Source organism: Acomys minous (genome assembly GCF_964271855.1).
Source record: "Acomys minous genome assembly, chromosome: 8".
Classification (NCBI taxonomy): Eukaryota; Metazoa; Chordata; class Mammalia; order Rodentia; family Muridae; genus Acomys; species Acomys minous.
Window position 1 is genome coordinate 119,473,810 of NC_140489.1, and position 14,681 is coordinate 119,488,490.

At 53.7% G+C, this 14,681-nt stretch overlaps 1 protein-coding gene across 1 annotated transcript in view; it reads left to right on the top strand.

Annotated features, from left to right (window-relative positions):
• Positions 1–14,681, top strand: part of TTC7A (tetratricopeptide repeat domain 7A) — a 106,695-nt gene that overhangs the window by 40,274 nt on the left and 51,740 nt on the right. Inside the window, exons 9-11 of the mRNA XM_084791914.1 lie at positions 8,785–8,922; positions 9,888–9,971; positions 14,259–14,363. Coding sequence (XP_084648040.1) covers positions 8,785–8,922; positions 9,888–9,971; positions 14,259–14,363 — 327 coding nt within the window. The remainder of the gene's footprint in view (positions 1–8,784; positions 8,923–9,887; positions 9,972–14,258; positions 14,364–14,681) is intronic.

The following is a 14,681-nucleotide window of genomic DNA, read 5'->3' on the forward strand; positions in this document are numbered from 1 at the left end:
TGCCCTGAAGGTGTCACACACACACACACACACACACACACACACACACACACACACACACACTGCAGGTCTGGCTCATCACTGGCTTTGGCCACACTAGCTGTTGGTCACACTAGCCGTGCTGGGCTGTGCTGAGAGACCTAGTGTCTGTCCCCAGGTGGGTAGAGGACCAAGTGCATGTTCATCCCTCTTCTGAGATTGCAAAAAAATGATTCTCACAAGTCAGCAGTTTGCACTGAGCAGCCAGCCACGTGCTGGGTGCCGGGACCCACATAGTGAGCTGTAGGGGAGGGAGCTTTTTGGGGCACAAGACATGGATTCGGGGTCCAGCGCTGCACTCGTTAGCTGAGGGCCAGGGTCATTCAGTCTTTTCTATCTTCCGTTTTCTCTTCATAAGACAGTAGCTAGCTCAGAGGCAAGTGGACAGAACGCACGTTCTTGCAGCAGCTGATTATCTGCCTTGTGTGTGGCCCTGCTGTAGAAGCCAGGGATGCAGGGATGCAGGGATGCAGCAGCAAAACAGAGGCAAGAAGCCCCTGCCTCATGCAGTTCGCACATTAGTAAAGTGGTGAGCGATCCCAGTGCCCAGGCTATCCCAGCGCACCTGCATACTATGGACAAGTAAGGTGGTGGAGACCCACTTCCCATGCCCTGGTGCATGCATCCGTGCCCATGGTGACCAGAGTGTTCAGCCGTGCTTTCAGAGAGCTTTGGATGCTCCTTGAAGGAGAGCGTGGTGCAGTCAGGTAGCCCTGCAGATGTGAGATGCAGGATGGATTTCTCGCTCCAAGGGAGGAACGTGGGTCACAGAAGTCCACACAGCTGGGGCCACTGCTGCCGGTGCTGTTGAGCTGGGGTGTGGCGGCAGGGGCCGGGGGCAGGGTGGGGGTGGCGCAGGCTGAGAGACAAGTATCTTAGATGGCCCGTCTGGGAAGTAGAGGGCCACACAGTGATCACCAGTGTTTCTTTGCCTGTCCATATGGATGATGCCAGGGCTTGTCCAGGGCATTTGTGTGAGCTGCCTCTGGCTGCACAGGTGAAGAAGGAGACCGGATGGCAAGGCCAGGAGGCTGTCCTTCCTTAGCCAGGCTAGGCCATTCTAGATCTGAACATTGCTGGGTAAAGGGTATCTAGAACTCAGTACCAGCTGACCAGACACTGCTATAAAAAATATCCTGGGTGCATTCTTGTTCTTGCTTCAGAGGAAGGGACACCTAGAGGCTTAGCCAGATTCAGATGCGGAAGTGCCCAGTGTCAGATTTGCTTGCGGGGACATGGAAATGACTTCTTTCTCTGAACACAGACTGAATCTCAGTTTTAATTTTAGATTTTTTTTTTTTTTAAACAAGACAGTTTCTCTGTATAGCCCTGACTGTCCTGGAACTCACTCTTGTAGACCAGGCTGGCCTAGAACTCACAGAGATCCACCTGCCCCTGCCTCCTGAGTGCTGGGATTAAAGGCGTGTGCCCGCAACACCAGCCTTAAGTTTTAGAATCTTGATGTCGAACTTTTGGAACCACCTCCACTCAGCCCTTGCATCACCTATACCCTCCTGTGGGACTGCACGGGGATCGCCTGTCTCTGGAGATGTGGGCACATGTCACCCATGTGTGACAGTAAAAGGTAGCTGCAAGGTCCTGTCTCTGCTAGGGACCAAGGTGGCACCTCACACATTATGCAAAATCATATGAAATTGCATATTTTCAACTATTTATGGCTTACAAAAATGAGGGTTGGGGATGCCCCTCTGTTGGCAGGGTACTTGTCCAGGGTACCTAGAGCCGTGGGTTTGCTCGGCAGCATGACGTGAAAACTAGTTTGTGTCTATAATCTCAGCTCTCAGAAGGCGGATTCAGGAAGGGCAGGAGGACCAGATGTTCAAGGCCATTGTCAGCTAAAAGAGGAAGGTTTGGTACCAGCCTGAGCTATCTGAGATCCTGTCTCCAAAAAAACAGAAGGAAAGAAAAGAGAGGAACACCAATAGTTTTGTGTAGTTCAAATTGATACTGTTGTGGCCCCATTTTACAGATGAGGAAGTAAGGGAAGGGTGCAGGATGGGTAAGTATCTTGGCCAAGGTCACATAATAACAAGCTTTGTTTTCATGACTTGAACCCCGTCCGTCTCACTGACTAGTTTCTACAAGCACAAGCCCCAGAAATGGGTGCTTTTGAAAATAAAACACACAAGTCTTGGGAGAGTCTGTTAGCCGGCCCAGGCCAGAGTCACTGTCATCTGTCTCCTCAGAAGACACTGAGGTGGTTGCTGGTTTTAATTGCCAGCTTGACCCAGCAGAGAGTCACCTGGGAAGGGGTGACTCTCAGTGAGAGAGCCATCCAGCTCGATTTGGCCTGAGGGAGTGTTGGGGATTATATTAGTCCCTGCTAGGGGGAACTGCAACCCGCAACTGTGAGGGAAAATAAGCCTGTACTCACCCCGACCCCCTTCTCTGTTGGAACCCACATGCCAGTGTGTCAGTGGTCCCCAACCTGTGGGGAGAGACCCCTCTGGGGACTGCATATGAGCTATCCTTCGTATCGGATATTTGCATTATGATTGTACATCACTCTATGAAGTAGCCGCGAAATAATTTTATGCTTGAGGGGGGGGGCGCCACATCATGAAGGTCTGTAGATCAGGCTGGTCTTGAACTCACGGAGATCCACCTCTTGCTGCCACTAAAGGTCAGGGTTAGCCCGGCCAGCCCCTCTCTTAAGTCTCTGTCGTCACTCCCTACGACTACCACCTGTGTTACGACTTCTTGTGGATCAGAGCCCAGGGCCAGAGCTCAGGTGACTCCTTAAGGTTATTGACACCAGTGACCCAGATACCTTACTCAAAGCAGAGAATGGCCTCTTTCTGGAATGTGGCCCCTCCCGGCACCTGTGAATTTCCCTGAATTGACCTTTCTCCAAGCAGCTCTTTTTGCCTCGAGAGTAGCCCTCTGGCCTGCCCAGGAGTTGCGGGGCTCCAGCTGGCTAGCCAAGTATGGCCCTGGGAAATTCTTTGTAGCGTGCTGTGTAGAAAGGCTGCACGGTCTGGTTTAGATGGTTGCTAGGAGGAGGTACCTCCTTGGGTTGGCTGGTTTATTTCTTCTTGCCCACGCCAACCCCAGCAGACATTTGGCAATGAGGGAGTTGGGGAGGAGAAGTCGGCTGCAGACAGCCTTAGCGTCCCATCTCCAGAATCCGTCTCCCTCACTGCAGAGCTGGCCAGAGATCAAACTAGCCTTTCTCCTCACACTCCTCCCCTCCAGCCACCTGCCTTTCGTTTTCTTTTGTCTCGCTATGTATGTAGCTTTGGCTGGCTGGGAACTCATTTTATAGACCAGGCGGGCATTGAACTCACAGAAATCTACCTGCCTCTGCCCTCCTGCATGCTGGGATTAAAAAGCATGCGCCACCATGCCCAGCACATTCTTTTTTTTTTTTTTTAACTTGTTTATTTTATTGAATGTTGTGTATGTGGGCCCACACACACTGTAGTGTGATTGCAGGGGTCAGAGGACAACTTGGGGGAGTCAGGTCTCTTTCCCTGCTTGAGTCGTGGGGGTGCAAATAAATCAGTCATCACACTTACCCTCCTGAGCCATCTTGCCGTGTAACTCCTCCGGTGACACTGCTGACTAGCCAGAAGGTGAAGTGAACTATTGCTTGTGTCACGTGCTGCCCTGACCCCTCAGCTCACTCTAAGGTTCCATGAACTTTAAACGGGGCCCCTGTGTGCCTGAGGGACTGTCCCCATCTCTTAGCTTCTGGCTCGTTCTGGCTGTAGATGACGGGCTTAGGGGGAAACCTCCAGAGCAGCAGCTGGCAGCCTTGCCTGGGACTTTGCAGCATCTCTTAGACTGACTGCGGTAAAAGCCACTCCTGTAGTGCCAGCCCAGGTCATGGTCCACCATTGCTCCCCACCTCCAGGACGGCCAGAGCAGCGACCTGGCAGAGGTATTTGTGGGTTTGTGAGGGCTGCAGCCCCACTTTTATAAGGTCTACGTGCATGTCTGGGGCTGGCGTACGGCTTTTGTTATATGCTAACCCGTGTCATAAGATGAGGGAGCCGCCATGTCTTCTCAGGTAAATAGAAGTCACCAATGTCTTCCCAGTAACATAAGGGATTTGATTTATAACTGCTTGAAGATTTGTGTTTTGGACCCAGTTTTGTGTCTTTAGGGGTAAAAGAGCATTTCACATTGTGCTTGCTTACATCTGTACATCTACCAGGCTACCTAGCAGTCACTCGTCCATGAATACACACACACACACACACACACACACACACGCATGCGTGCACACGCACATACAGACACACACACACAAACACACAGACACACACGCATACACGCACATAGACGCACACACGTGCACATACACACACAATCACATACAGACACGTACACACACACACCTGTCCGTCTACTCCCCCATCATCTACCCAACAATCTATTCACGTTCTCAGTACTATTTGTTACTTCATCTTTTTTGAGCAGCTGGGCTGGGCTGGGCCGTGCTCACCGCTGCAAATAAAATGCAGTTTAAAGTCCTTATCCCCAGTGCACACCCACCTGGAGCTGGGAGTGCTAAAGCCAGCTGAGTCTTTGGTTCTGTTTTTTGTTGAGCTGGGAGAGAATTCACTGCTTCTGTGGTCTGTGTGCCTGGCCCCTGGCTGTGTCCTCGTTAGTGATAGCTGAGCAAGAGTCCTCTCTCCCTGTTTTCTCATGTGAAGATGGAGTTAATGAGGCCTCCGTGGAAGGCGTTTGGGTGGATTAAGTAAGAAAATGAACAGAAAGCTGTCTCCTTGGGTCATTCAGTGAGTGCTTTTGTCCTGGGATCGAGCAAGGCTTGATTCTGACTTAGCTGCCCTTGAAAGCATGTAGGTTTTAATCAAGTTGGGAAATTGGGGGCATTGGTCTGTTGGTTTAAAGAAAGGGGCTTCCTAGGCATGGTTCCATCTGGGACTCAGCACATGAGACACGCGGTTATCCTAGCTTTTGGCACCTGGTTTGCTCGAACGAGAGGCCTTGCTCTGCAGAAGGTTGCCAGCTCGGAGCCTGTGGTTCAGCACCCGTGACAGGAAGACTGTGGCATCTGCCACAGGAACTGTGTCGCCGGGTAGATGAAGCCTGTCACAGAGCACAGTAGCTCTTGGCTCTGTGGACTGGAAGCTCAAGAGCTGGTGGTAATTACGTCTGCCAAGTGGGGGGCACCAGCAGGAGCCAAACACAGCAGAGTCCTCGGGGGGGGGCATCACTGGGTGACTCTGTGAAGCCTCTGAACTGGGCTTCGGGCATCTTACTGCAGGAACCCATTCTTTGCAAGGTGATGGCACCTCAGACTTTACTGGGGAGACCCTGCCTGCGTTTTGCTGGGGTGCCTCCTTCAGCAAAGCCAGCCCAAGGTCCCCGATAGTATCAGTCAAGACTACTGGACATTTTCCCTGAGGAACCTGGAATCAGGGAAGGAGCGGGGTGTGTGTGTGTGTGTGTGTGTGTGTGAAATCAGAATATTGGGGTTTCAGTAGGGTCCCTGCCCTCTGTGTGTGTCGTCGGTTTACTCGGCCTCCCTCCATCTTCTATAAAATAGGATGAGAGTAGGCAAGAGGGCTGTGCGATGCGATGACCAGACGCCAGTGAGAACGTGTTCCATCTCCCCCACCTAGATGGGAGCTCTGTCTGGGTCCAGGATTAGGAGGAGGCCTGGGCTGGCAAGAGGTGAAAGTCAGAGCTGGCTGAGCCGTAGCCAGTAGACCTGGGGAGCTGCTGCTGCTGAGGTAGTCTGCCTGGTGTTGGGGAACCGTCAGGGCCTGGACTGGCTCTTGGGTGGTCATCTTCAGGGTCATAGTCCTCCGCTGGGAAGGTTATACTTGCTCCACTGCCTCAGGTTCATGGACCAGAAAAATTGGTGGGTGTGAGAGTGGAATGCAAGGCCTACCCCTAGAGGGGGTGCCTCAACACAAATTATGCCTGCCTGAGGAAGTGAGGATTCCTGGATTTGTCTTGGGGACATTTGTCCAAAGAGCAGTGGTGGGTCCTGCTTGGGGTGTAGCTGTTTGATGATGGGAATGTGGCAGCCCGAAAGCTCTAGTCTAGAAGGTTGTCCCAGGGGGATGGGGAGGTGGGGGGGGGCGCACATCACGCACAAGGGTGAGGAACAGGGACACCACTGCTTGACTGAAATAAGGACCAAGCATCCCCCAGCTGGCACCAAGGCTGGGTGTGGGAGTTAGCAGGGTGACCAGGGAAAACCCAGGGAGAATACTCACCTTTATTATCCCAAGCGCAGCACAGAGGATGGTGGGCGCAAAGCTGCTCGGGAGCTGTGTGTTTACCGTAACAAGTGCGTTCGAGTTACTGCATTGGATCTGGAAGTCGTCATTGGACCTGACGCCTTCCTCATGGAAACTCATGGAATCTGAGGCCATGCACACAGACAGGAAAGGGAAAGAATGTGGTGGCTGGAACCAACTCTAGGCAGGTCCCTCCCGAAGCCTGGGGGGCCTGGGGGGCCTGTGAAGGGCAGTGAAGCCGGAGGAAGAGGGCCAGGGAGGGCTGGGGGTGCTTCCGGGGAGGGAATCTCAAGCCTCCTTGTGGTGCCCCCACCTCTGAGGTTTGCTCTGCCTCCTGCGTCACACATGAACTTATGCTCCTTAGTGGCTCCTAGCTATCGCCTAGGACTTCCTTTTTTTCTGCTCCAGTTTCCCTGACCCTACCCTGTAACCATGGTTACATACACAGGCACTCCCTAGCAACCAACACTGGCCCAGCGTGTGTGTGTGTGTGTGTGTGTGTGTGTGTGTGTGTGTGTGTGTGTGTGTGTGTTTAACCCTGCCCCAAAGCCATGGTAACAGCTGGGCAGACCCCTGCGTCTGGCTGTCCCCTGGGAACCATGTTCTGCTCTTACAGTAAAGCTGTAAGGACTCCTAAGAGGGTGCCCTCACTGCAGTCTGCCTGTTTGAGGGCCAGGTCATCTGGAGGACTTGCCCTGTCTCATGCTTCATCTGCCCTGATAACACGCACTTCTGGAAACCGCCCCCCGCCCCCCCCCACACCCTCACTAGACACACCCAGAGGCCTGTGCTCTCAGAGGGCAAGTTCCAGAGTAGACAAGGAATTTCTGTGCCAGCCCAGAGTAGTCTCCCCGGGTACTGCTTGCTCCACCATGGATTTATGAAGTTCTATGTTCCAGGAGCTCAGTCTAGAAATGATATGTCCTGTCAGGAAGAGTGATGAGCCAGCCAACGCTGCCAGGGCCAGGGTGTGCGCCATTGAGGCAAAGGGGAGGGTCGGCTATAGGAAAGCAGCCATCTGAGCTGGGAGCTGCCAGCAGGCTGACCAAGGAACGCCTAAGTGACCAGACTGAGCCTTCAAAGTAGATGACAGCCAGAGAAGGAGTTTCACCGTCACCCTGAGGGCAGTAGTGACAGCACGCGCCTCACAAGCTCCCCGCCCCACCCCGCCCCACCCCCACCCCACCCCCACACGGCTTCTGTGCAGTCCTTGAACATGCCTGGCAAGGCTCCCTCCTGAATCTCTCTTCTTCCTCTCCGCATTCTCTTCCCACTGCTGCCTGGAGGAGCCCGCTCCCCCCACGGTCCCCACTGGGTGCCTGGAGGTGGGGGAGCGGGGAGGGACGCTGCCAGAGATGAGCACAGGTTGCGTTGTTCGCACAGGGCTGTGTGGGCGGGTTTCACCGGGAGCGAGCGGGATTTCTTGGCACTTTTCCCTTCCTTGAACTGTTTGCAGTTCCTGGCTACATTTACCAGGTTGGCTAATTGATCTTTCTGAGGATTTCCTGCCATCCCGGGTACCCTCTCCTGAGCCATCTGTGTTTCTTGAAGAGGACGAACACAGATCGCTGTCGTGGCTGAAGGGACAGCTGTCCAGGTCCGTGGGTGCCAGTCTTGTCTTCCTGCCTCAGATGCCTCTTAAGGTGTTAGTTCTTTGGGACTAGGAGGTCTGTTAGCTTCTAGGAGCCTCTAGGGGGACCTTCAAGGCATGGGGTTTCTGTCCCCTCACCCACTGGCCCATGGGAGCTTCAGCCCCTTGCCTGCAGGAGGGTGTGTGGCTCTGTGTGGAAAGAGGCAGTGAGGCCTGGTGGGCAGGGTGGGCCTTGGATCTAGTGGGATAGCAAGGTTTTGGGTTCCGCCTGGCAGGCCAGCCCTTGGTTGACAGCCTCTGGGGGAGCATAGCAGGCTCAGACAAGGAGAGTGATGCCAGACAAAGACACCCTTCCTTGCCTGAAGGAGAAGGACCCGAGGAGGATGCTGGGAATTGTCAGCCGGAATGTGGGGGCAGATCTCAGCCTTGCCGAGCACAGTCATGGAGCGCATGCTAGCCATTTCAGACCCCAGGATGTCCCTGTGCTATTGCCGCTCAGAGGGCCCCATGACTATTGTGACTTGTTAGCTGCTCCCTAGATCATGGAAGAAGAGTGACCATTAATGAGGGAAGATATTAGTGATAGCATGTCGGAAGCAAAGCAGGGTGCTGAACGTTGCTACATTCAGATGAAAGGCGTGCGGCTGTAGCGCTGTCCCCTCAACATCTCTGTAGATTTGAATTCTTACAGAGGTCCCAAATAGGCACTAGGGCCTTGGCCTTAGGATGGCCTCTCTCCCACCTAGGCCAAGGGGTTTCTGCCTTTGGAGAGAGCAGTGTAGACATAGGGGAGGCCGTGTCCGAGAGCTTGGTCAGCCGGTTGGCCTGGGGGCAGCAGTGAAATGCGACCTCGAGTGGGTTTGCAAGATGGGCCTGTCCTCACCATCTCTCCCAAACCACACTTCACCACAGGCAACTCGGGACGTGGTGCTGAGCCGGGCCCCAGAGCAGGCCGAGGACCGGAAAGTGAGCTTGCAGAACGCTTCAGCCATCTATGACCTCCTGAGCATCACACTCGGCAGGCGCGGCCAGTACGTCATGCTCTCCGAGGTAGGCTCAGCTGCTCCACCTCCCTCACTTCCTAGGATTTGGGTATTTCGTAAAAGGAATCATAGCTGGGCGGCGGTGGCACACGCCTTTAATCCCAGCATTCTGGAGGCAAAGCAGGCGGATCTCTGTGAGTTCGAGGCCAGGGTGGTCTGTAGTCTGTAGACTGAGTTGAGGACAGCCAGGGCTACACAGAGAAATCGTGTCTTGAAAAACCAACATAAATAAGTTTATTAATTAGAAAAATAAAAGGGAGCTGGAGAGATGGCTCAGAGGTTAAGGGCACTGGCTGCTCTTCCAGAGGTCCTGAGTTCAATTCCCAGCAACCACATGGTGGCTCACAACCATCTATAAGGAGATCTGGTGCCCTCTTCTGGCCTACAGGTGTACATGTAGATAGGGCACTCATAAACATAAAATAAATAAATAAAATATTTTTAAAAATAATAAAAGGAATCAGATGAGGTGACTATTGGTCCTTCCTCACTTGCCATTTTCTTCTCAGGCTGGCTTGCCTCTTACTAGCCCTGTGACCTTGGCAAAGTCACCTTCTCCTGCCTCAGTCACAGACTCATGATCTGTGCAATAGGGGTAATTAGAGATCTTACCTTAGTGTTGGCTAGGTCTAGGGTTAGGATGAGTAAATGAGTTGATACATGGAAAAAGCTGAGAGCCCTACCATGTCCCATGATGGTAAACACTAGTTGTTATTTTTACTTCACACGCCTGATTTCATTTGCACGTCAAGATAGCCCTATGAAATCGTTTATTATGGAAATGGGACCACAGAGGGCAATACAACTGTTGTGTAACGTTACGCTGCATGCATGGCGGGGACTGGATTGCCCCTGTGTTTCTAGCACGAACTGAAGGCAGAAACTTGGGTAGTGGTTATCCTGAAAAGGACTGGGGTGACTCGGGCAAGAGGGCCACTGGTGGGGCAGTGCTGACATCTTCTTCCTCCCCAGTGCCTAGAACGAGCCATGAAGTGTGCATTTGGAGAATTTCACCTTTGGTACCAAGTGGCCCTCTCCATGGTGGCTTGTGGGAAGGTAAGGCCCAGCCAGGGTTGTGGAGTCTCTGGTCCCTCCCGGAGGCAAAGAGCTGTAGTCTCCCAGAGTTAGGGGCTGGAGAAGTCAGGGTTGACTGAGATGACACTGAAGGTGGCTGGGGAAGGCCCTGTATTCATGTGCCTAGTGGCTGTGAGTGCATCCATGTGGCAGGTACTGGGTTTGGATACCTCTGTCTTCCTGTGGTCCAGCACAAGAGCATCGCAGCACTTCCGTTGCCATGGCTCCAGGAGAGGGGGACACTGGTCCTGCCCCTGAATAGCTGTGAGTGGGGAATGTGCCCAGTAGAGACCCTGTAAGGTGAGGTGGAGCAGCAACCACCTACAAGGGGATCTGGAGGGGAAACTGTGAGGGATGTAGTTAGAGGTACCCGGGTGGGGACAGGAGAAGCGACTGCTCAGAGCATGCGGCAGCAAGTCAGGCATTCGCCCTCCATCTGCCCGGCCCCTTCGCCAGCACCCCTGATTTTCACTCAGATCAGAACTACACTTATGTAAGCCTCTATTTTAAGCAGCGACACGAAAGGAAAACCTTTCCGGGAGCTGGGGGCTGAGGGAGATGGGGCTGAGGATGCTAAGAATGCAGGAAATAAGGTGGCATGAGCTTGCAGATGGGTCCAAGAGCTGTAAATACCCAGGGCCCTTTCATGGGGCTGAGGGAATCCCTCGCCCCCTGGCCCATCTGTGCCACATTCCATTTCTAGCTCCACAGCCGTCTCTGAGGAGGGCCCTCCCAATGTACCAGCGCCGCCTCCACAGATGGAGGAGTGCCAGCAAGCCCTGGGTCGCTGCAGTAAGACAGGCCAGGGCCTGGCAGGGAGGGGGAGGAGGACCAGGTGCTGCGGTTTTGTCAGACTGTTGGCAGGCCAGGGAGAGGCTGCAGAGCACAGCCAAAGTCGGTGAGAGTCTCCTTGGGCAACCTCTGCCGGGCATCTGCCTTCCCAGCCCTTCTCTATCACATGGGGCATCTTCCAGAGCATCTTTGAAGTCACAGCAAAACCTACAGGCTGTGCTCAGCAGGGTGCTGTCAGAGTTCAAGGAGAACCCAGAAGTCCAACAGGGCTGGCCCTGCAGCATGAGAGGAGACACTCCCAAGGAGCAGGCAGTGGAGAGCTGGGAAGACAGCAGAGCTCCAGGCGGAGGGCAAACGTGAACCGAGGGGAGGGGCCCAAAAGATGAACCAGCAGACCGTGTATAGGACTTGAAGGCACCAGCCTGCCTAGGTGCTAACAGTAGGCTGGGGGCTGCGGCTGGCTTGTGTGGCTCTTGTGCACACAGCAGCATTGAGTACCTTCTTCCTGCCTCCCTCAAACAGGAAACACCTTCAGCCTTAGAGTAGCAGAGAAGAAGAAGGGCCTAGAACAGGGCATTGTTCTGTGGATTTTATGGATTTTATTTTAAAGCTACCCCCTTAAAACAAAACGAGACAAAACCAAACCAAAACAAAACAGAAAACAGAAAAACTATGCCTGGAAATAAGCTTTAATTTCGAGGGCCTCCCTGGAGGCTCAGGAAAGGACACCGCTGCTGTGGGGGTCTTTCACCTTCTGGACCAAAAGAGGCCCAACAGCCAGGTGTCCTTCTGGCCTCTGGAAAGCTCCTTCGTGCTCCATCAAGGTGGACATAGGGAGTTGGAGTGGTTAGTGACTTCCTTATATGTGAGGCTCCACCCACTCATGCACTCAGTGTACTGGGAGATTGTTCTAGAAGGCATTCTCCAACCCCCCCCCCCCCCTGGGAATCCTGCATTGCCAAAACCATCCTCTTGACTGTCCTAGCAATCCTCAAAGGAGTACATGGCCAGAGCCTGCCTTTGCTGAGCCTAAGGTGGGAATCCAGGTCCTGTACTTTCCAGAAGGTGGGGCCGGGCAGATATAAATGTGCCTGGCGTTTCACCCCACAGGGATAACGGATGAGTTCTGTGGCATGATTTAGGTCGTTCCCTCTCTTGGTCTCCATGCGGCTGTTGCATTGGCTGCGTTGCTAGGTAACCAGCATGGGGGGGGGCACGGGAAAGAAGCCGGCTGCTCCTACTGCTGGGTCCTCAGATGGCTCCTTAAATAGCAGTGTTTTTTGGTCTGTGTGGGGGTGGGGCGGGGAGGGGGGGTGGGAAGGAGTGGGTGGACTAGAGAATCCTGTGTCTCCAGCATGCAAAGGTCCGCAGTCGAAAGGGACGCCTGGGAGAAGGCTGAGGCTTGCAGGGCGTATGGATCAAGGGACAGTGGCATTCCCAGGAGAGGGTCTCCGAGGAGGTGGGCCCTGGCAGCTCTCACATGGCCCCCCTTGCTGCACTCCACAGGCCTGTCATTTCCTGGCCCTGGCTTTATGCTTATCCTGGCCTCGTGTATCCTTAGAGAGATGGTGGGTGCTGGCATTTGTCTTCCCTGCTGCCTCGCCGCCTGTGACCTCTATCTTCTTAGTTGACTCCACCACCTCAGCCCAGTTACCTAGCCCAGAGGAAGCCTGCATGAAGATACCTACAGTTAGTCTCATTGGTCTGGTTTCCGTTACTTGTAATGAAACAACCGAAGAATTTATACTGAGTAGAAGCACATTTGCCTCATAGTTTTAGAGACCAAGGACGGGGTGCCAACGTTGACCACCTCGAGGTGGATGACGTGACAGGAGTGGATGCAGGCGGGAGAAACTGTGTAGCCAGGCAGGAAGCCAGATGGGAAAGTGCAAGCCTTATTCATTTTATGCCAGTCCCTTGCAAGAGCTATGAGAACAAACTCTGGTCCTTTCAGGGCACACCCAGTGACCGTTAACCATCTCCCACTAGACCCCATCTCTTCGCTGTTCACTAATCAGGGCTAAGCACCCTCAGGATGAGCCCCTAGCACATGCACTCTTGTGTTCTCTTGGAGAACACAAGCAAAAATGTGTGTGAGGCACAGCTCAGTCACAGCCCCAGGAAATCTGTCACACAGGGTGGAACAGCGTTCTTCCATAGATGGTGGGGAACAGAGAGGTAACTCGGGGGCGGGGGATCCACACGTTCCAGTCATATCCTACCCCAGGCAGATGAGCCTGCCAGAACCCTCCTCTTCTTAGTGGCACCCCCAGAATTGCTAAGGAAGAAGACAGCTAAGTTTAACTGAGGAGCCCAGCCCGGCATGGTAAATTGTCCTAGTCACACACATACACCTGAGGGTCACAGGTGCTTAGGATATTCCATACCAGGACAGTTACTGTCGACTTTTCCTCAGAAGACATTGGATTCAGAAAGCAGAAGGTTCCAGACCATGGAGGGCTGGACACGCGCATACGCACACTCATACACGCACCCACACCCTCTCTCCAGGAACCCAGCTTCCTCTGGCCAAGGCCATTCGTTGCCACACACACCACATAGGGTAGTGTTTAAGAGTTAGGCCCAGGCTATGTTCAGACCCTTTCCTGGTCACTTACGGGCTATGTGGCTTTTGAACAAGCGGCTTGTCTGCTCAGCTCTTGTCTCAGTTGTAATGCTGCCTGACTGGTGGGGATGTTGTGAAAAATCCAACACACCCATAGAGAAATGAGCAAATCTTCTGTAAGGGTCAGGCACTGGTCAGTTTCAACTGACTGTTAGTAGCCAGTCAGCCTCAACCATCCCACTTGATGTGGGGGCGGCGGCAGCCATAGACAGTGTATAAATGAATAGGTACGGCTGGGTTCCAATTAGACCTTATGTATAAAACCGGACAGTGGGCTGGATTCAGCCTCTAGGCTCTTTTGGCAGCCCCTGACTTAGAAAACTGCCTGGCACATGACAAGATCTGGAGTATTATCTGTCATTCCCAACTGGCGTGGGTGACATGCATGTCTGAACCTGGATGCCTTTCCCTTCTGACCCTCCCTGCCCCTCCTCAGCAAATCCTGGTTGAGTCCTGTGGGACCTCAGCTTCCTGTCTGGAGGGTCTCCCTGGCCCTCCCATCGTCTCGCCTTCTTCTCAGCCTTTGTCCATCCGTCTATGGGTTTAGAGGCCCCGCCTGTCTCGCGGCTCTCTCTGGTTCTCGTCTGAATCCTCTCTGTCTGTCATCACGTTAGCTGTGGGTCACATCACTCATGGTCACTGTCCTCCAAAGGAGGGAAACAAGGTTCAGAGGGGGCCTCACCTGCAGAGTATCGCCTGGACCCTCCCGCTGCACCCCCTTCCTGGTTCTTAGAAGGAAAGGAGGACAGAGCAAGGGCTGTTGGGAGAACTAACCCTGAGGGCATAGGGCACCCCAGACTGTAGAGACCTAGGGTGGCCAGTGACTCTGTCCCGTGCTCTTGCTTCTGCAGTCAGCCTACGCCGTGTCGCTGCTACGTGAGTGCATGAAGTTGCAGCCCTCGGACCCCACGGTACCCCTGATGGCTGCCAAGGTCTGCATTGGGTCCCTGCACTGGGTGAGTGACCTGTGGGGGTAGGGCAGGCGGAGCCCAGATTCAGGTAACCTCCTGGGGAAGACTCCAACAAGTGGGAGCGAGGTGGGGGTGTTTGCAGTAGGGGAGGGGGACCCACTCACCTCCATCTTAACAGCATGGGCCCCAGTTGGGATGCTTTCTGATGGTGGCTCAACTTTTCAATGTGAACCTCTGGGGAGCAGTGAGGGTGCTAGGTAAGACTGAGACTCGCCCATTAGAATAGAGGCCTCCCGATGACGTCATAGTTAATAGAGAACCGGAGGGGTCGAAGTCAGGCCTAGCCTGAGACCAAATAAAGAT